The 23,113-nt window shown below is 39.9% G+C and overlaps 1 protein-coding gene across 1 annotated transcript in view; it reads right to left on the bottom strand.

The window, feature by feature from the left end:
* The window catches only part of LOC116674479 (condensin-2 complex subunit D3-like), a gene marked incomplete at its 5' end in the record, with an annotated part of 36,743 nt that extends 14,864 nt beyond the window's left edge, over window positions 1–21,879 (bottom strand). The window contains 22 exon segments of the mRNA XM_032506928.1: window positions 4,208–4,318; window positions 6,074–6,282; window positions 7,525–7,658; window positions 7,804–7,897; window positions 7,900–7,940; window positions 9,054–9,133; window positions 10,348–10,537; window positions 10,539–10,584; window positions 11,189–11,284; window positions 12,301–12,415; window positions 13,423–13,532; window positions 14,590–14,687; window positions 14,799–14,990; window positions 15,794–16,014; window positions 16,165–16,299; window positions 16,473–16,546; window positions 16,715–16,801; window positions 17,237–17,275; window positions 17,552–17,804; window positions 18,973–19,098; window positions 20,931–21,003; window positions 21,746–21,879. Of these exon segments, the coding sequence (XP_032362819.1) occupies window positions 4,208–4,318; window positions 6,074–6,282; window positions 7,525–7,658; window positions 7,804–7,897; window positions 7,900–7,940; window positions 9,054–9,133; window positions 10,348–10,537; window positions 10,539–10,584; window positions 11,189–11,284; window positions 12,301–12,415; window positions 13,423–13,532; window positions 14,590–14,687; window positions 14,799–14,990; window positions 15,794–16,014; window positions 16,165–16,299; window positions 16,473–16,546; window positions 16,715–16,801; window positions 17,237–17,275; window positions 17,552–17,804; window positions 18,973–19,098; window positions 20,931–21,003; window positions 21,746–21,879 (2,658 nt within the window).
* Between the last annotated feature and the right edge of the window lie 1,234 nt (window positions 21,880–23,113).

Raw genomic sequence — 23,113 nt, 5'->3', positions numbered from 1 at the left:
GAGTGAAGGGAATGTATTTGAGAATATCAACATTGACCACCTGAAAAGATATGTGGAACCCCAGGTGAGAGTACCAGGGAAATGGAAGGCTGCCTCCACACCACCTCCAGCAGTGCAGCCTAGCCCTGCCTCCACACCACCTCCAGCAGTGCAGCCTAGCCCTGCCTCCACACCACCTCCAGCAGTGCAGCCTAGCCCCTTGAGGTGTCCCAGGGTTCCCCAATCCCCCATTTTAACACAGAGCCCACAACCAAGTCTCCAGACCCCAGATGAATGTAAGTATATGTTTCATTGCAAATTATTTGGAGCAACAACCTACTGTATTCAATCTGCATACATGCATAACTGTCATTTGCATCAGGACTTGGGTGACCTTTAGGAAATTGATGCTGCATGCTATTCCAAATTAGTCCTTGGTAAATAACTGTCTTCTAATGATCAGTAATAGCAGAAATCTGGTCTGGAAAACAGCAAGGGGTGTTGTGGAGCAAGGTAGGACCCTATAAATTATTTGCCAGAGACCTGCAGAATCTGGCACCTGGAAGACAGGTGGAGAGTGAGGTAAATGCAAGTATTTCATCATCATGAAATCATCATGTACATGCCTAAAACTATTTTAAAGATGACTATGTAACTCTACACAAATGTCACTTAAGGTATTGAATGCATATATCCATGCAACCATTCAATCGCTACAAGAAAGAACTGTAAAAAAGTACTTTCTTATCGACTCATTTGAGATGACTGCAATGTGGCAAGGATCATTCAGGGGATTAAAGAAGGTGACTACTTTCAAATTCTGTTGATAAATGGTTACAATACATACAATTATTTATTCATTCTGTCTGTTTTCAGATTGACCCAATGGCCTATGATGTTTTACTTGGAGCAGTTTGTGACAAACATCACTGGACACTTGTGGTGAGAATGTACATACACTATAAAATGACTACTTTAATGTGAGATTCCATCCTCTTTACATGATCTTGTGTGTACTGTGAAGGTCATTTATCCAAAGGAGAAGCGGGCGCTTTACATTGACCCCCTCGGTGAAACCCCTGCCCAATTAACGAAATGCAAGGATATTACAAGGCAAGTCATGTCAGTGGTAATGTCATACAAATGTTCTTAGTTCCAAAAACCTATATTTAGCTCATCTACAGATCTTTCATGAGACGCAAAGATATACACATATCGCGATGGACCTGTGATACAATTGACCATCCTCGCCAGCAAGATTCAACGTCCTGTGGGGCATTGGTCTGCAAGGTATGTGTGCAAGTGACCCTTTGTTGAATAAAGCTATTGACTGTTACTAATTGTACTGAGTCTTTTGTAGTTTGCAGAGCTTGTCCTTAAAGGAGAGTTGGTGGATTTCAGGACCGATGAGGCAGCAACTACTCAGTTAAGAAAAGAAATAGCTTGCAGCCTGGTAGCGAATTCAGGTTTGTTTGTTTTTTATGTCAATGTATCATCATCATCAATATGTCTGAGAAACTGTTTACACTTGTGTAATGTGTTAGAAAACTTGTCGGAGCTATGCAGAGCATGTGGCAATGCATGCCAAAGTCCAGGGACAAATAAAGATGGTCATGATGACTGGGTAAGCACATTCACAATTCTGTATATTTACAAATGTAACATATAAATAATCTACTGGCTTTCTTTTTGTCAGATCCAGTGCACAACATGCAGTTTGTGGTTTCATTGGGTGTGTGTTGGGAGACCACCTTTGAACCAGAACTACTTTTGTCCGGCATGTACTTTATAAAAACATGCCTCTCTCTTGCTAAAGTAACATCTGTTTGGCACAACAAGGTGTTCAGCTTCTCGTACTGTATACCAGGCTGCTAGCCAGGACATGTTAAAGGAATAAGCTCATTAAAGAATATCAATAGCTACTTTGCTGTGTCGGAGTTTGATTTCAGAACAACTTCACATCAGTTTGGATGGAATGAATTGATGAAAGACTCATTACAATGCTTGGTTAACTCAGAGCCAAACTCAAGTAAGTTTTAACACTGTAGGCTATTACAAGCCTTTTGTTGTGCAAATCAGGAATATTACCTATATCACATACCATAAAGGCTACACAAACGAAGAGAGGATGACTGTAAATCATTAGACCATGCATTCAAATTACGTTGTGTATTAGCCTACCGCTTTTCTGTGACTTGTTGGCAATTGTGTATTTCGACAATATTTGAATACAGGCCTACGATTTATCTGTTAAAATGTGTGTCAGTCACAATGTGCAGCTTAGTAGATGGCCATGTAGTAGTAGTAGCCAATTTGTCCATAGATGCGACCAAAGCAACGTGTTAACTATCCCGGGTATTTCATAAACTAAGGCAAGGTAACCAGTTGTTTTAGATTGACTCACAACAAAACGTTACCCGGTTGCTGACGTAGTTGATAGATACGTAAATGGACGTGGTTTCATACGGTGCTCCGATAGCTCACCTCGTAGAGCTACGGACTTTGGTAGCGATCTTATTTTTGCCCCAAGTTCGAAACCAGCTCGACCCGAACTAATATTGTTTGTAGAGTTTAGTTTTTGTAGGTGGCTGTGATGTGGTGCGTACTTAGACAAACATTTTTGAGCCAGCAGATTTGGGAAACGATTTGAAAATCGCCAGGGATATGTTTGTGATTGTGTGACGAATCTGGTGCCACATGCAGCCCAGCGGCAGCTGTTAGGTAAACACAACACACGGAAACCTTTTTCTTTCTTTAACTGTCTATGACGGTAACCAGTTGTTGTGAAACCAGTAGGGGTATAACACGGCGCTAGCTTAGCCAGCTAGCGCTAGCTAGCTAACGTTACATGCTACAGCATTTCCAAAAAACGAACAACATGAAATATTCATCGCAGGTTATGTTGACGGATAATTTGAAACGGAGAGACATTAGATGACCAATGCACATTACCAACAGATGAATAATTAAGCTAAAACAATTTTAAATGTACTTACATGGACGGCTCGGCTCCGAGGAAAAAAGATGGCGGTCGGCTCAGATTTCTTTTTTTTTTTTTATTAACAACAAATAATACAAACATTCAGACAATGCAGATCAGAAAATTAAGAACAAATAAAGAATGAATTGCAACTTACATGAGAGTTGAAACAATATTGATAAAAAAAGTACATGGTAAATAAGATTATGAAGTGGACAATAGTAAATAAAAAAAATAAATAAAAAATAAATAAATAAAGATAAGAGTGTGACAGATTTACAAAGGTGTATAAAATGCAAAAACAAGTATTTAGTTAAATAGATTGGGGTATATATCAAAGATAAATCTAGCTTTTTTATTAGTCATTAAATTAATAGATTCAATATATGTGTCAAATTCAATTGGAAAAATTTAAAACAAGGTTTAGAATTGGAAAATTTAGATTTGTGGATGTGAAACTTCCCTAATAAGATAAAGAGATTAACAATATTACAAATATTTCTATCTTTATAATCAAATAGTGTAATAATGTGTTTCCCTTCCAGTATGATTTTATGTGTTGTTTTAGACAGTATATAATTTTCTAAACTTTTCCAAAATGCAATACTAAAAGAACAACCATAAAAAAGATGAATTAACGATTCTTGTTCGGATTTACAAAAACTACAACAACACTTGTCAATTGGCATGAATTTTGATATAAATAAGCTGGTAGGATATATATAGTGTAATATTTTCAAATGTAATTCTCTTATTTTGTTTGAGATGCAATATCTAAAAGGAACAAGCCAGTTAATATTGTTAAAGTGAGAGTTCCAAAAAAATGTCCCACGAGGTGTTACTTTTTTTAAATTTAGAAAACATTTTCTAATGTGTTTATTGGTACAATTCTTGCTCATAACATCCATACCATTTATATAAAGAGTAAATTTAAAATCAGGGACTTCATTTTGTATTTTATAACTTTTCATTAACTCTAATACGCCATTAGGGATAGATTTGAAAACTGAATTATATTCTTTAAACGTTATTGGGAATGACTTCTCTCTGAGAACGGATCATAGTTGTGTAAGGACATCAGGGATTGGACTTTGGAAATTGTAGACCTGCACAAGGCTGGGATGGACTACATGGAAGCAGCTGACCAGCTGCTGCTGGGTGTAACGTTAGCGGTCCGCTGATCCACTGCTGCTGGATTAATCAGATGAATATGCAGAAAGCATCCACATGTCCATGCTGTGGTCTTACCTGAAGGTAGGACATGAGGTCTCGGAGCACAGGAGAGCGTTTCTGCTCCAGCAGGCTCTTCAGGCTGATGATGAGAGGAACTGTGTTCTCTATGAAGGCCTTCTTCTGGACCTGTGGATTATAGCGGTTATCTCAATTGTATTGGTAGCAGACCAATTAGCAAGCAAGCGAGCAAGCTAACATTAGCCAGCAGCCAAAACCCCAATGTCACAATACATTTCACATGTCACCTTTCAGATGTTTTCAGCACCGGGGGGGGAAAGGGGTTTGTTATAACGTTACTCAAGAGTCTTGGCAGGTGCGGGTGGCTGGCTTCCGTGGCGGGGGAGATGTCTGATGGCCGACGTTGTGCAGTAGATCTTCCCGCCTCTTGGAAATATCTCCCCTTCACTTGTTGTAATTATAACTGGTTGTTTTGGTGCCTAAACATAGATGTCGTTGCCGCAGGACTGTTACCTTTCGTTGACTAAATTTAACGTAAAGACAGCTAAAGGTGAATATTACCCCCCCCCCCCCCAGCGCTGGAGTTTGTGTTGGCTGGGATTCAGATTGCTGTAATGATAATAGCTGGGCACTAGCTGGCTGTGGGGGGGGGGGGGTAACGTAAACTATGTGACCTGAGGCACTCTAATCCCATATCCCACATGCTGGATCAATCAATATTGAAATGTATCAATAAAAGAGACACACCTCTGCTGTAATACTATGCCGTGAAGTGGCATGTCATTAATGGAAAAAATGATGCGTGTGGCAGGAAAAAAAAAAAAGCTGTGTTACGGGTACTGAGTAATTCTGTATAATTGTATGATTTAAAATTATTCTTTAATGTATCATATGGTGTATAATCGTGCTTTGATGGAAGTCAGAGTAACTAGTAGGGGTCTGAATCTTTACTGGTCTCATGATTCAATGTTTGACTTGAATCAATTCGAAATAACAATGTGTCACCCCGTTAATATTATCACATATTGCTATACATGGTATTCATCACCAAATTTAAGCAATATTTCCTCTAGGGGTGTACAATTCGGAAAATGTCACGAATCGTTATCGATTTTTAGGCTCAAGCTTCGATTCGAAATTGATTTTATTCAAAAAAGATTTTATTTAAAACAACGATTCACAGTATGTAAAGGTAGTTACTTTTCCCACGGGATAGTATACACGCCGTTACAAAATGAAAAAATAATAAAAGTATGAATAGATTTTTGGAATTCCATGAATCAATTTTAAAATTGGTAGAGCTTTAATCGATTCATGAATGTGAATTGATTTCTTTTGCACACCATTAGTTTTCCATAAATGACGTCCTTGTAAAAGTAATGGATAAGTAATTGATTACAAGCATCTAGGGTTGGGTACCGAAACCCAGTTCCACTATGGAACCGGTAGGAGTCAAGCAAATTTTGGTGCCACTTAATTGTGTCAAAATGTTTTCCCTCTGTTGCTCCGAAACGGACGTAAAAATATCAGACTTTCTCTGTAGTCTACCGTTACCTAGATACCGTAAATGGAGGAAACTTTTAAAATTCCATATTTTTCCTCTGGGCTCTGGTTGGACTACAAACTCAACATTTATTTTGTGGTTACTTATTAAAAGTGTAACTGTTATGTATTGCTAAATTTTTGTAGTTGTGTGTTAGGGGACTGTAGGTTTACTAATTATATATTTAAGTATTTTAAAACGTTAATATATTGTTACATTTAAATAATTTTCAACTTTTAAAAAACACTATAAAAGAGCCTTTCTTTGATGTCATTTTTCAGTTTTTCAAGATTCGGTTTAGGAATCAGAATTATGTTTTGGCATCAACATCATAAAAATCCATCCCTAACCCTACCAGTAACTTGGCAAACATTGCTTACCTGCGACACCACCTTCTTCTGTGCAGCCTGCAGGACAACCTTAGCCATAGTGGCCATGTTCTCCTCCTCGGGTTCCTCCCCTGAAGCACCCCCTGCTGGAGCAGATACAGCCTGCAGCTTCATCTCGTTCAGACTCAAGATGTTGAAGGTCTCAGATAAAATTTCAGCCCCGTCTGCATCCAAAGGAAGCTCCTCGTCCGCAAAGCATGCTGGGATAGGAAAAGAGGTTACACGTTTTTATTTAATTTTTCCTAGGAGCAAATTGGTGGTGGTTAACGGTTTAGAATTCAAAAAGAAAATGTGTCCAGATGCCCGAAGATGTTGTGTTCATTAACAAACTTCAATATTCTGCACATTGATAGCTGTGTTGTAATTCTGATTGAACATAAGGCTCTAAATCACATTCAGTCTCGTTTTAAACTGCTGTGTGGACATTTACATTAAATGTCCAATGACATGGTGCTCTTTCGATGCTTTTATTTAGACCTTAGTGGTCCCTAATGCTGTATCTGAAGTCTCTTTATATAGACCTTAGTGGTCCCTAATACTGTATCTGAAGTCTCTTTAATATAGACCTTAGTGGTCCCTAATACTGTATCTGAAGTCTCTTTATAAAAACCTTAGTGTTCCCCTAATACTGTATCTGAAGTCTCTTTTATATAGACCTTAGTGGTCCCCTAATACTGTATCTGAAGTCTCTTTTATATAGACCTTAGTGGTCCCCTAATACTGTATCTGAAGTCTCTTTTATATAGACCTTAGTGTTCCCTAATACTGTATCTGAAGTCTCTTTTATATGGACCTTAGTGGTCCCCTAATACTGTATCTGAAGTCTCTTTTATAAAACCTTAGTGTTCCCCTAATACTGTATCTGAAGTCTCTTTTATATAGGCCTTAGTGGTCCCCTAAAACTGTATCTGAAGTCTCTTTTATATAGACCTTAGTGGTCCCTAATACTGTATCTCTTTCCCAAAACTCAGCTTTGGTGCAGAATTCCAGCCACTAGAGCCAGTCCCACAATGAGCTTTCCTCAGTATGTGCCACTTCTGAATCTGTAGCTTTTGAGGACTTTGCTCGTTTGAAAACCATGATGTCTCTCTCTCATGGGTGGGCCAAATTCCCTGGGTGGGCAAAGCAGAGAAAGGGGAGGTAACCTTGCCCCTTATGATCTCATAAGGGGAAGATTCCAGATCAGCCCATCTGAGCTTTCATTTTCTTAAAGGCAGAGCAGGATACCCAGGGCTCGGTTTACACCTTTCACCATTTCTGGCCACTGGGGGGGCATAGGCAGGCTGCAAAACTCATAAAGTGCCTTTTTCATGCCATGGGACCAGTTCATTTTATCACAAATCATCACCAAAGAAAGAAAAACATTTTGACCACACAGAACTGGAAAAGGAATTGGTGGTTTTATGCATGAGAACGTTCTCTCAATCTATACACATGTTCACCTAAAACGGTCTGGTTGATCTTGATAGTGACGTTGAAGCGCTGGGTGTCCGTGAAGTGCTCCAAAAGAAAGCGGTAGATCCGAAAACGCTTCTCGCGGTGCTGAGCTCCTTTCAGCGAAAATTGAGCCTTTTCTCTGCATAGATTTAAAAAATTAAAATTAAAAATGAGCAAAAAAACAAAATAATATGTACAAAAAGTGTCATCTGGGAAAATAATCAAAGTAAAATGAAGTCAAATGTGAACTAGATGACAGAAACAACATCCACACAGCTTCCTACCTCTCACTTTGAGGGAACTTGTTGTAGGACTTGTGTTTGTTGTAGGAGTTGAAGTGAAAGATGCACTCGATGAAGTGCTGGCTGAACATTTGGAGTTCTTCTTCAGCAGCAGGTGGACCAGGCAGTATTCACACAGACTGGGACAGGAAACAGGAGGCACATAGGTTTTATGTTATGGTGGATTTCTGTAGGTGCTGGAAATTTCAATTTCATCCCAAAAAGATTAATAAAGAAGTATAAGTCTGTAAGTCTAAGCCATATTAGATCAGAGCTGTGTGTGTTCGCTCATTTGTTCATGTGAAATGCCTGTGGAAATCAGAGTATGCACTGCATATAACACGGTATGACTGGAGAATAGATGTGTCCTATAATCTTTGTCTTGGACATTACAATGGTAAAAACTGTCACTGTGCTTGTTGTACATTATAGCTAAACCCCAAAAATAAATACACATATGCTCCCTAAAACAGGCTGTTCTCATAAAACATTCATACATATATTCTAGCTACAAAAACTAAAGCACTGTAATTCATATGTATTTAACAAATGTATTGCCGTATAAGAACGCTGTGGACTGCGTAGGGAGGTCCCTAAACTTAAAGTTGCTCAAAGCGAAGTTGGGTGACGTCACTTCTTGTTGACTTTTGAAGTATTGTCAAACAAAACGGAGGCGAGCTCGCCCCCCCACCACCCCCCCTGCTGCCGACAGAGTTCTTGCCACCTTTCAAAAGCTTTTCCGATGTAAACTCGGGACTTTGCGCGTTCCTTCTCCTTTTCCCTCTTCTTTGCTATTTGTTCATCGGAACGTCGTCTCTGTGGTCGTGTATCGGCCATAAAAAAACGTTAGTCGTCGTCTTGGACAGCTCTCCTCTAGCTACCATCCCTCTTCAACTTTCCCTCTTCATTTGTAGTCAGTGTTCCATTATCTTTATTGTGACTGTTATTGCCACTGTGCACCACAACCCCAACCTGCACCGTCAGACTCCTCCTACCAAGACCCTGGGTCTGTCCCAGGTTTCTTCCTAAAAGGAGTTTTCCTCACCACTGTCACATCAATTGGTTGCTCTTGGGAAATTACTGGAATTGTGGGGCTTTGTAAATTAGTGTGGTCTAGACCTACTCTATCTGTAAAGTGTCTCGAGATAACTTTTGTTATGATTTGATACTCTAATTAAAATTGAATTAAAACACGTTAAGTCCTAAGATTGTTTTCTTATATAATCACCTTTTATCTATGCAGTGTGATTTACCTGGCGATGGCAGGGACTGGGTCAACCAGCGCCACCATGAAGCGAAAGAAGAGGGAGCCCTTCCATTTGACGAATTCCTCCTAGAAATAAATAAGAAAGGCAATTATAGATAAACACTGAAAACACACCCTGCTTAAAGATTCCCAGAGTAGCATGAAGGAGGAATGCAGAGTCGATCGATGATGACCCAAATTTAGTTGGCATAACCCTCAGGCTAATGTGGTGTTAAATTGCAAAGGAATAGTCTATACAATGATGTCTTACGTCATGTGAAAACAAGCCATTTGAGAAGGGCTCTAACGATACACCAAACCCATGATTCGGTTCATATCACCATTTTTGACCCACGAGTCGATGCAAAAAAAAAAAGATATTTTTATTAAATGATATTTGAAAAACCTGTATGAACTGAACACCAAAGAACAATATTAACTATGCAAATTATTAACAATATACCTTAGTAAAATCAATAAATAGCTGTTGAAAAACAAACTCCATTGAGGAGATGATTCAAGCATCTTGAAAATTCTTCTTTAATCAAGTTCTCTTACATTTACAAAGAAAATGAAATGGCTACTGTTTCACAGTACGGGGGAAAGGTCTGAAATTAACACTCGCCAAATGCGGGAATAGGCTGACACACAAATGCATAAACACTGGCACACACACCAGACACTACTTTCTATTTACCTTCTGATTTGCTCAGTAGCCGAGTTGTAAGGTGGTTGTCTTTCTAAGGCTGACTTCAAATTGCCGCTAGCGTTTGTTGGTATATTTAGTCAACTGAAAAAAAAAAAACATAACTGTTGTATTTGTGGGTGCAAAACAGCTTTGGACGTAATTATATATGTTGATACTAAGGCTGGGCAATATATCGATATCACGATATGAGACTGGATATGGTCTTAGTTTTGGATATATCATAATATCGTAATATGATAATATGATAAGTGTTGTCTTTAACGGCTACATTACAGTAAATTAATGTACTTTTCTGAACCTACCAGACTGTTCTAGCTGTTCTATTATTTACCTTTACCCACTAAGCGATTAAATTATTTCTGGAGAATATTTATTAAAAATGTCATTGTGTAAATAACATTTTGTTAAAGCACCAATAGCCAACCACACATTATCGTCACAATATCGACACTGAGGTATTTGGTATTTGATTTTCTCCATATGGCTCAGTCCTAGTTGATATCATCCCCTTTCTTTCTTTTTTATAAAACTAAAATGAAATCAATTTTTAAACTATAAACTAGTGAAGAAGAATGTGTAGAAGAGTTCCCACCTGGAGCAGGTTGGTCAGCATGATGAGGGTCTGCTCCCTGATGACAGCCTCATTGTCCCGCAGACAACCAGAGATGTTGGGGATATAATGATCCACGATGTTGGTGTATCGAACACACAGGTCACACATGATCACAACCACATTGTTGCGCACGGCAACCTCTGTCCCAACCTCAAGTTCTCTGGCAAACCGGCAGGTACTTTTGGACGAGATCCTCATGCTGCAGACACAGTTTACCTAAACCAGACGCCAACGGAGAGGAAATGTTAAGAGAGGATTGCTTAGAGGTTACTGTCCAAGTTAGGTGTCATCTTGGACGATGTCACCCACCCACTCCATGACGTATGAGTCAAGCACAGGAATCAATGGGCCTTGGACCTATTTCACTACTGTCAGCAGCTAAAAGCCCATAATTTATCATTTCTGTGCAATAATCATTCAATGTCAAATACTGTTGTTTACTTGGGCATTAATACTGTACATTTAAACCAATGTTCTTATTTATACTCTTGCATTTTGACACACTAATCATAGATCTAGGCGTTTTTTAGAACAAACATAGGTATCCGTTGTGTTGTTTGTCCATTTGCTTTTATAAATGTAAGCCATAACAGGTTTTAACCACACTCTCACATGCATTTTATATTTCTTCAATGTGAATTGTATTTGTGTGTGTGAAATAAAAACAAAAAAATGTAACCCAATTTCTACCTGGGGATCAAAGTATTACTGATTGAGATCTTTGAAATGTATGAGACAGCAGAAATGCATTGAAGTTAAGGCTATGAACAAGGTTTCTCATAAAGGAGGAGGCAGATATAAACAGAGAAGAACAGGTTACCTAAAGCAATGACTCCGTGAGCTCGGACTCTGGTTGGTAGAGAGTTAGCTTTGAACTGGGACAGAGGCAGTGATGCTGGCAGCTCATCCCCGCACTCTGTCAATGACCAACACAAAGAACAAGGTAGCCATGTTACCAACAAAGTACAGAAATCCTAACAAGGTTTTAGAAATAGCCATAACAGTGTTTTTCCAACAGATTTTTACACAGTAAAATGCTTAGTAGCTAATCCTTAGCTGCTTAGCATGCAACTTGGTCCCAATTAAAATAAAACTAAAGACTGTGTGTGTGTGTGTGTATATATATATATATATATATATATATATATATATATATATATATATATATATAAAGATTAAGTTGCGTTTCTGCTTCTCCCACGGTTTCTCCTGCCAAAATACCCCGGATATGGCCGCTGCCATCTTGCACATTTGAAACCCATACATCCGCCGGACATAATTGCAAGTCAATCACAGACGTTTCACCCTTTTTTTGTAGCTTCAAATTCATTAATGAAAACCAAATTTAAAGAACAATTCACACTTGAACAAACATCAGCTTAATTAGAACTACCCATTTTTTGGAAAAATGTATTTGACATTTACTTTGATTCTTTAGTTTGGCCCATTTCCCATCCTCTAACAAGGAGGGGGTGGGGTCTATGACCTGTACTGCAGCCAGCCAACAGAGGGTGATTGAAATGTTTTGGCTTCACTTTTGGGGAGCGGTTAGACGGTCCATCTTTATATACAGTCTATGCTTTTAACACATAACTTGTTTTTTTTAAACTGGATTTCCTGTATCATATTTCATTGTCCTCCCACTACCTCAAAAACACGTCCCCACCAACATATCCCTTGGTGTTTAAACGCAGGGCAGTTTTTAGTCTGAATCCTGGCTTAATATAACTCAACCTGGGCCATATCAAGACTTTTAAATGACTTGCAAACACCTGACAAGATTTTACCACAATTGCCTGTAATAGAAGTACACCTGGTAACAACCCGACTCTCAGCAATTCTCATTCTTCTAACCTCCAAACCAGGATAACACTATTGCAGATTCTGTAAATTTAAAAAGCACAGTATCTGTTAGATGTCCATCCTCCCTACCTGCCAGTTTGTCAGAATGTGTTGTGAGGACAGATTCCACCAGCAGCACCGTCCTCTTGCCAACCTTGGCAGGACAGTGAAGTGACGCCACACCCAGAGTGTGGAGGTGTTTTACCTAGAAGAGAGAGCATATTCAGTTAGATGACAAGCACAGCTATCCCGCACCTGAGATGGTGCAGCACCCTGAAACAAATAAAAGAGTGAACATAAATACTTAAAGTGGACATATCTACATTGTTGTTGGTCAGATTTTCATGTTAAATGTGGCCAAAACTTAACTTAAAATAATAAAAGGTGAACGTATTTTAGACAACTCCCAGTGAGCTAAAACGTTTGGATTTCCTACTGTTCTGAACACTCAGGTTTCAACAGTTTTTTCTACTCACGACTGTGTTACGCAACACTTAGTCAAACTTCTGCAATTGGTCATTGGCTCAAGGCAGGCAGGACTTTTTTGTTTTTTGTTTTAGATAATTTGGTGTTAACATTGTTGCATGTAGCTGCATACTAACGGAAGTAATATATGTCGCCTTAGCTGCCAATGTTGTTAAATTCTTCCCAATTCCACATCACATTTTTATTCTGAAACATTTTGGTTCTATAGTATTTGGTTTAAAAGCCTTTATTGGTGATTTTTTAGATACAAATTTCTGCTTTATACTCCTTTGCAGTGGCTTCAGCTGCTACTAGTGAAACAAAACTGGAGCAGTGCAGAGATTCGGAGTTTCAAGGAAACACGCGGGCCAATCAGAGCAGACTGGGCTTTCTCAGGAGGGGTTATTAAAGAAGCAGGGTCATACAGAACGTCTCATACAGAGGGTGAATACCGGTGTAGCAGCCACGGGCAGTATGAGTAACAAAGTGTTTTTTGAAGATTAATGCATGTAAACATGTTCTAGTAGAATCACAAAGTACAAGTATGAATAGTTCAAAAGCTGCCACAATTTTCATTTATTTCTTTTTATGTAAGGCCCAAACTTTAACAGAACTTTTTCCAAACTATGGTCTTTGGTTTACATTTTGCATCTAACATTTTCAATTATGAAACGATGCACAACAAAAGCTTGATTGCAGTGCTCCGTTATTGTATAGCAGCAGTTTTAAAGTGAAAAGATCACCAACCTGAGTCTCTTTGATGTTTTCACTGCGGCCATATTGATAAAGAGTCACTAGAGCAGCACAGATCACCTCCAGAGACAAAGTAAAAGTCTTCAACCAAGACATCAGATCATCTAGAGAGACAGACACTTGTTCATATACAGAAGACCGTAAATTGTGTCAGAAAATGCTTATGTTAAAAAAATCTTTGTGATCCCAGCTTAGCTGCTATATTAACTGGCATGTATAAAACTAAGTGAACTTCTTTCAACATTATACTCTGTACACTAGACTTTGTCGCTAGATTTAGCAACTTTTCAAGCCCCCAAAGCGACTTTTTTTTCACAAAAGTGACAAATCTGGTGACTTTCTGTAGAAAAGATGGCAGTGTTGTCCTGCGAGCAGCCCCTCCCCTCTCTGCTCTCTCCTCATGTGCAGCGGCACTGCGCAGGCAGGTAGAAGGTGAGGGGGGACAGGTGTGGTGTAGCTACGAGACAGTAAAACCTACTAAATGTAATGTAAAGTCAACTAAATGTAAAGATAGGTTTTTCATGGGAGTGACAGTGTGTTTGACCCATTCATCCACTGTGATCTCCTGCACAAGGCTCTTTACATTACTAATACCCCTTTCACCCCCAGGCCTCAACCAGGATTGAACCAGGGAAGACTGCGTGTTTGAATGGGTTACCCCTCGTTGATTTACTCAGCTTATACCACTTTCCCACCAACGGCTCAACCAGGATATAACCCAGGTTGAGAACTCAGCTTCACAACCCAGGTTGTGAGATGGGTTGAATCAGGGTTGATTTTAATGTGAATTGAGCATGACGTGGGTCACTACCAGGAGGAGCATGACGAATTATGTGATTGGTTGGAAATGACCAGGAAGTGGGGGCAGTCGTCACCAGTCGCCGCACACTTTGAATAAACAACATAAATTTTGTCTCACTGCGCTTTACTGGGTTTTCACCATAGACTGTATAAACTAGGATTTTCACAGGCAGCTTCAACAACAGCAGAGCGAAGCGGTTCAGTTCATTTCCGAATAGCAAAGCTGTGACTACAATGTGAGGGACTGGCTCAGATGTGCTTGAAACTTTCATGGCAATAAAAACTTTGAATTTGAGAGATTATGACAATTCCAGACTCATCCTGTAAATTTTCCCATCATCCCACACTTGATTTACTTACTAACTATTCTGCTCTTGGTATCTTTGTTCAAATGTTTGGCGATGTCTCCCATCACACACAGGATATGACAGCAGGTTGTCACATTTACATCCTTTGAACTAAGAGCAAACGAAAATGATTAAAAATCATCTAGGTAACGCTGAATTCATATCTGAAGATAAAACATGACCTCAATGTAAATGTCAATATGTATTGTGTGTCCCTCTCACCTGACCATGCTGTCCCAGGCATCCAGGATCTTCCCATAGGGCAGTCTGGGGGACGAAGCAACAACCTTGGAGAGCAGCAACCAGGCCCCGGCGGCGTGATCGGCGTCAGTGTGTGAGATCAGGTTAGTGATGAAAGTCTGTGTGAACTTGTTCTCTTTGGACCAGACGGTGAAGGCCCTGCTGAAATACCGGCTGCAGACCAAGGACAAAAAAACAATAGTAGCAAGTAGCAACAGCAGTGGGGGTGTGATCGTTTCCCCAGCAATGACACGATTTGAAGGTCAGTAAAGAAGTGAGGAATGATTGAAATGACTGCTAAACGTTTTGTGCTAATATTCAGTTTTCATTGTGGTTTGACTAGTTTGAGCAATATAAACGATATGCAATATAAACTATACAAAATTGGCCTACGATAGCATCAACATGCATTACTTGGCAGCTGTGTGTGTGTGTGTGTGTGTGTGTACACAAGTGTGCTGAAATGTGCTAGGCTGCAGGTAAGAAACTTTGTTTGAAATATGTTTTTACGGTATTAAAGTACCTGTGCATCTTTGAAAGTGTAGTGCCTTTTAGAATGGTTTACACTAAAGGAAAGAAACCCAATACTTTAAGCTTTTTCTTTGTTAAAGTCTCTGCAACTAGTGTACTTGAATTTTAGTTATCTGCAACATTATGTAATAGGTTTATCAGAATACTGTAAATGTTCTCAAAACTACGTTTCTTTCTCTTTAAAAAATAATAATACATTTAGCAGTTTGGCTTTCCTTAGGGTTTATGTAACCTGGTCTGAAATGGGTCGTGACATATATTGTTATCGCAAGAGGCTGCAATATATATTGCAATATGGATTTTAAGGCCATATCACCCATCCCTATTTCAATCTAAATACAAAAATCAAAGTATTTAGTATTTCACATTTCTGCTTTTTTCTTCTGCATGACCTGTTCTTATTTTGTATGAAACACAAATGAATGAATGACTGTAGTTTTCCCAACCTGAGGTTCTGGCAGTCATGACAGAGCAGGGCTAGCAGGTCCCAGGTCAGCCTCTGACTGGCATCCAGGTGGCGACTGGCAGAGTACGGTTTGACCTGGCTTAGCAGAACTTGGTCCAGAGCCTCCAGGGCCTTGTCCTGCACAGAGTTTTCAGAGTCTACCACAGCTGGCACCACGCCCTGAAGCCATGCCTTCTGCACCACACTGCACTCTGGTTTAGCCTGGTGGTCAGAGAAAACAACACACATTTTCTTTTTTTTAAATGTGTATTGGAAATTCTGTAAGACGTTTTCTTCTCTTGTTACTAGATTGTTGGGAAAAGTAATCAGTGTGCAAAATGTTGTGTCTCAGAGCTGCTGGTTGAGACTTACAGTCAGCAGCTCTCCTATACACTGCAGGGCCTTCTTCTTCACAGAAACAGCTGGGTCTCTGCACCGCTCTGACAGTATAGCCAGGTTCTCCCAGCTCATGGGGATTACGTTGTGTTTCAGGAGACCCACAAGGGCCTGTGGAGGGACGGCAGAGCACAGAGGTTAAAGATCATCTAGGCATCTCTTTGTATACTGCACAGAAAGCTAGGGTGAAACTCATATACTGGTGACATAAGTATCAGTTACTGTACTTATCATTATTCGGATTTGAAACATGAAGTCGTCTGGTAAAACTCAGTTTCCAATACCTGCAATGCTGATTTTCTCACGTTAGTCTTCAAATCTTTTACACGCTTCAGGAGAAGAGCCAGGTTCTCTTTTGCTGCATCAAAAATATATAATAACACACCTCTTGTCAGACTTTGAGTGTATAAATACCTACACAAGCTTATTAAACAATTCCTGCCCATGTATTTACGAAATGCCATCCAATACTCAACGCATTTAATTAACAATCATTTGAATGGTGGCTGAGGTCGGTTTGTCTCACCGTCACAGTCGGAGACGTCAGTGGTGCTCATCTCCACAGTCCTGAACGGCAGAGTGCGGTAGGTTTTCTGACTGTTCTGGGAACCTCCTGAAACATACAGTCATATCTATAAAACACCTTTCAAACAACATGCACAAGACTGAACCAGCCCAGGGTATCAAACTGTTACAAACATTTATAAAGGCACTTAAATGGGGGCCTGCCTGTGGGTAAAGACCCAGGAGCCGATGATTCACAGCAGAATTCTTTTAAGAGTTTTGCAACTGAAGTGACCAAAGCAAGGTATTGTTTATCTGGGTATCTTATTCCCTCCCCAGTTAAAAGACCTAGTTAACGTTAATTTGGATCCAGTATTTAATAAAATCTCTTGTGATGTTAATAGATGGCTGATTCTCAATCCCACTTTAAGGGTACTAGTATTGCGATTTTTTTATGGGACACCTGGCCCTACTCGCTAAACATGCCAGAGAGCGTACTGTACTGTCAAACTGTAAACTCTGTGATAAAGAAACAAGAGTGTACCTTCTGTAATTTCACCTTCCAGTACTGTCTGGGTTCCAGCTAAACAGAGAAAGTAAACAAGTTACTTTAGTGGAAATGTGTCCACAAAAACAGTTTAAGATGCAAACACAGCAGCTCTAAAAATATGCAAACTTCCATTACATTCTCTAATAATTCAAAGAGTTATGTATTTTCAAACGTCAGCTTTACAAAGTGGTCTACTGGTTTCAGATGCAAAATTAGCCCAAATTCATCACATCAACACTAGCTTTACAGGAAAAACGTCTATTTTCAAATACAGATGTTTGTACAATTCCATTGTGTGCATTTTCTCACTAGCAGAGAAGAGGTTGTGGACAGCCCGCGTGACGTTGAAAGAAGGCAGCTCCAGACACTGGGCCAGGCAGGCGAGGGCGTGGCCTTGAACAGTGGGCGAGTCGTCCATCCGCCGAGCAAACAGCAGGCTCTGGATCAAGAACTTGTGTGGCAGGAAGCAGGTGAGCTCTGGGTCCAGACACTCTTCCGGCCTCCTCTCTGGCTGCTCCAGCAAAACCATCACCACATCCACGGAAAACAGCCGGCACACCATCTACATAAGGCAGCAAAACAGACTGTACACACACACACACAGATACCACTGACAGGATGTAATGACCCCTGACTGAAATGTAGACCTGGGTGCCACCGCCTACCTGAGCAGCACTTGTTCAAGGTAGCCGGCACGCACAAGTAGAGGTAGGCAATGGGGCCCAGGTCTGAGATTACAGCTACTGTATGCTTATATTCAATGGGGGGGTATTTGCAGCCCTTTTATTGGCATTAACAGTCAAAATGTGTCCGTCTATATGTACTTTAAGGCTGCACTGAGGAAGAAAAGTGGCACTGCCTGTTAATTCTCAGGGGATTTTACCTTTCTGTTTCCCCGCAGTGGCCTCCTGTTTTAATATGTATTTTTCTTGTGGTTTTTTGGCTTACTTATTCAGTAGGCCTATTAGATTGTTGTTTAAAGCAATGATCTAGTCAAAGGAGTTTCAGACCTCTACTCTTTATGTGGTTATGGTCCATGTGTGGGGATTGTGATTGCTTGGATGTGTTATAACTGCCCCCTCTATTCAGCTTTGGCTTCTACAGGATTACCTGTGACATCAAACTGTAGCCATAACCCCTCGTTAGCTGGAGAGCATCTGGACAGGATGCACAAATCCACAGTCCCTACAATACTGTTCTGACCAACATCAGAAACAAACTATTAAGTAGCTAGCCGCCTATATCTGAATGTCTGTTCCTATGATGTGATAAATTACAAACAAGGTGAAGTTGACATACAGTATATCCAATACTTATAATGTAGAAAGTAAGGGAACTCTCCAGGTTTTTGTTTTATGTTAAAGGCAACGGTCTGGTCATTACCGGACAACAAAAACCCAGACAAACTGTGCAAATTAGACAAACTGGGCTCATGTACATCTATCATATTGAAACCAAAAATATTGTGCGCCCTTGGCGGTGCTTTTTGATATTGATATATATACGTTGAGATATATATTGTGCAGTGTATCTTAAAACAGTTGGGTTTAAAATCAGTGTTGTATATCATTGTCATGTTTGCATTATAGATTAAGGAAGAGGTCCTAATCAACTAGAGCATGTACAAAAACCTGCGGTAACCATATATAAGGGTGTGAAGTGTGAACCATGACAAAAATAGAAAATACAGACTACATCAACATGTAGCGGTGACAATTGGGACTAGTTACCTTTGAGTGTCTGGAGTAGTTAAACAGCCACTTGATGAAGCAGGCATAGTCTGTACTTGCCATCTGAGACGTCAGCATACCCACAGCCTGGGCTCCATGGCTTCGAAACTCACTCTTCTCCACCATCTAAACATCCACAGCAGAAACACTATAAGCTATACGGATGCATCAGCATAGTGGAAAACAGGAAACCATCTGTACTGTCATGTACGAAATTATTGGCACCCCTGGAACTTTTCAAGAAAATGCACCATTTCTTCCAGAAAAGTGTTGTAATGACAAATGTTTTGGTACACACATGTTACCTTTAAGTGCATTGGAACAGCACAAAAAAGCAGAAGAAAAAGGGCAAATTTGACATCATTTGACACAAAACTCATAAAATGGACTGGACAAAATCATTGGCACCCTATTAAAACTGTGGGTAAATAATTTCATTTCAAGCACGTGATGTTCATTTAAACTCACCTGTGGCAAGTAACAGGTGCTGGAAATATTGAAATCAAAACTGAAGCCAATTAGAGTGTATAAAAGCTGGCTCAACCTTTGTGTTGTGTGCCTGTGTGTGCCACACCAAGCATGGAGAAGAGAAAGAAGAGCCAAGAATTGTCGACAAATATCAACAATCTCAAGGTTACAAGTCAATCTCCAGAGATCTTAAAGTTCCTTTGTCCACTGTGCGCAATATAATCAAGACGTTTACAACCCATGGAACTGTGACAAATCTCCCTGGACGAGGACAGAAGAGAAAAATTGATGAAAGAATGCAACGCAGGATAGTTTGAATGGTGGATAAACAACCTCAGTCAACTTCCACGCAAATTCAGGCTGTCCTGCAGACTCAGGGTGCATCAGTGTCAGCTCGAACCATACATCATCATCTGAATGAGAAGAAGCGCTATAGTAGGAGACCGAGGAGAACCCCACTTCTGACACAGAGGCATAAAAAAGCCAGACTGCAGTTTGCAAAAATACCTGAGTAAGCCTCAATCCTTCTGGGAGAACGTTTTGTGGACAGATGAGACTAAGGTAGAGCTTTTTGGCAAAGCAGGACATTCTACTGGTTAAAGAAAACAGGAAGAAAAGAAAAAGAAAAAGAGGCCTACAAAGAAAAGAACACAGTACCTACAGTCAAACATGGTGGAGGTTCAAGGATGTTTTTGGGTTGTTTTGCGGCTTCTGGCACTGGGTGCATTGACTGTGTGCAAGGAATCACAAAATCTGGAGATTATCAAAAGATTTTGGCCCATAATGCAGGGCCTAGTGTCAGAAAGCTGGGTCTGCGTCAGAGGTCATGGGTGTTTCAGCAGGACAATGACCCAAAACATACCTCAAAAAGCACCCAAAATGGTTGGAGACAAAGCGCTGGAGAATTCTGAAGTGGCCATCAATTAGTCCGGATCTAAATCCCATAGAACATCTATGGAGAGATCTCAGAATTGCTGTTGCGAGAAGGCACCCTTCAAATCTGAGAGACCTGGAGCAGTTTTCAGAAGAAGAGTGGTCAAAACTCCAGTTGAGAGGTGTAGGAAGCTTGTTGATGGTTATAGGAAGAGATTGGTTTCAGTTATTTTCTCCAACGGGTGTGTAACCAAATATTAAGTTGAGGGTGCCAACAATTTTGTCCAACCTAATTTTTGAGTTTTGTGTAAAATGATGTCAAATTTGCCTTTTTCTTCTGCTTTTATGTGCTGTTCCAATGCACTTATAGGTAATAAACATGTGTATACCAAAACATTTGTCATTGCAACACTTTTCTGGAAAGGTTCCAGGGGTGCCAATGATTTCGTCCATGACTGTACATAGCACACATCAAACTGTGACCTGCAAAGACTTCTGTAAATAGCCATGGATGGGACTGCTATCGTAGCTTTAAGAGATAAGCAGTTGACACAGACTCTCGGAACTTTACACAAACAGGAAGTGCATCACTGCTGAGTGTTTGCAGGAGGATTTACCTGGAAGCAGATATGCTGCAGGAGGATATGCAGGAAAGGCAGCGCCAGGTCTTTCAGCTCATCTACAAGATGACTGTAATCACAAACACATAAATCACGTCCAAAGTCTTATATTGCTTGTAACATTGTCTACAGTTAAATGGCTAGAAACATATCCAAATAAATAACAAACATGAGATCCTGATGTGAAGGGATCCTTCCATCAACAGAAATAAAGGAATTATTAGGAGATGGAGTTGCTTAATGTCACCATTTGTACGTTATTCTTCTGACAATTGCATTGTAAGACACAATTGTGGGTACCATAAAGAAATGATGTTGAAAAAATACAACAATTCTACATTTCTAGAGATTAGTACCATCTAAAGACTTGTATGTGGTAGCTATATTGATAAAAACAACTGATGGTAATCAGCATTCTACAGCCATGCAACAAACTTCCTGTGATGAACAAGTGCATTTACATTATTGTAATAAACAAAACCTCAATTTGCTCATTGACATTGTTTCAAATTAATATTGTAAGCCAGTTCTCATCTAGTGCCACATTGTTTTGCCCTTTTCCTTGAAGTCCTGTGACTTTAGTTGCTACAGGGGGTTGTAACCCCCTTTGTAAATTATAGACTGTGGTTTAGACCTTCTCTATCTGTAAAGTGGCTTGAGATACTGTACCTCGTTATGATTTGATACTATAAAAACAAATTGAATTCAATTCAATTTTCAACATCTTCACTTGGTTCCAATTTCAGCAACATTGCTATGCACCACCTTAAAATATTCACAGCTAAGTCTAGTTGATCAAAACAGATGTTCACCAAACAAAATGGATGGCCTGGTCCCGGGTGGAAAGGATGGCTTGGCTGGGTACGAGGAGGGAGGGCTTCCCCTGTTTGCCTTTATTCATCATCAGGATCACGTAGAGAAGCTGGTAGAAAACCCTTCGCAGAGACTGGACAACAGAAACACCGGATTAGAAATACCCCTGTTTTGGCAGGCATTAACACTAATAATATCTTTCTTCTGAACCTGTCTTATGAGATCCTTTTGAATACTTTTATCAAAGGAAAGCAGCTTGCTAAAGATCTGCATACTTACATACATCATACATCATACTTCAGACTGAGCTTCTGAAGTGAGACATGAGAGGAGAGGTCAGACGTGAGAGGATGGGAAGGATGTTGGATGACACAAAGAGAAAGAAGAAATAATGAATGATTTCTTTGTGGAAATTGGGCTTTGCAGCAGTAAATACTCATAAGATACAGGACATATAAAACAAAAAATCTTGTTACATCCTAGACCATTTCAAGTGGAGGGGCCAGTCTGGGGCCACATGCGACTTTAGGGCTACCAAATAAATCAAATAAAAGTGTAACATACTACCAACCCTCCATAGGTTGGGTTCTACAAAAGATTAACAATACACATTTAATAATATATTCATTCAATGTTGACCGACATTTTATTCATCACTGCACATGAATAATACTCTTTGGTGATAAAGATGGGGTTAGAAATGTATGTGTATGTATACATGAAATATATATATATATATATATATATATCCACAATTAGGAGGCTAAAGAATTGAGGCTTGTATAGCAATGGAGACACCTTTAAAATGCTTATATTTTGCACATTTTCAGGTTCATAATTGTATTTAGAGGTTATATCAGAATATGTTGACATGGTTTAATTTTCAAAAAAAACATCATATTTTGTTGTACTACTGACAGTACCTAGGTAAGGACTACTAGCCAGTCAGGAGCAGGTATGAGGGCCCTGACAGTACCTAGGTAAGGACTACTAGCCAGTCAGAAGCAGAGTATGAGGGCCCTGACAGTACCTAGGTAAGGACTACTAGCCAGTCAGGAGCAGAGTATGAGGGCCCTGACAGTACCTAGGTAAGGACTACTAGCCAGTCAGAGCAGAGTATGAGGGCCCTGACAGTACCTAGGTAAGGACTACTAGCCAGTCAGGAGCAGAGTATGAGGGCCCTGACAGTACCTAGGTAAGGACTACTAGCCAGTCAGGAGCAGAGTATGAAGGCGTGCCATGCTAGCAGGCAGGCGGCATTATAACCTTTGTCTCTGAAGTAAAGGCTGGACTAAGTAGAGTTGTTTGGATGGTGAGCCCCTTGGGGGGGGGGACTTTGGCTTTTCACTCTGTAAACCTATAACATG

The sequence above is a fragment of the Etheostoma spectabile genome, unplaced genomic scaffold (assembly GCF_008692095.1).
Source record: "Etheostoma spectabile isolate EspeVRDwgs_2016 unplaced genomic scaffold, UIUC_Espe_1.0 scaffold00000351, whole genome shotgun sequence".
NCBI lineage: Eukaryota > Metazoa > Chordata > Actinopteri > Perciformes > Percidae > Etheostoma > Etheostoma spectabile.
This window is presented reverse-complemented; position numbering and strand designations above follow the sequence as displayed.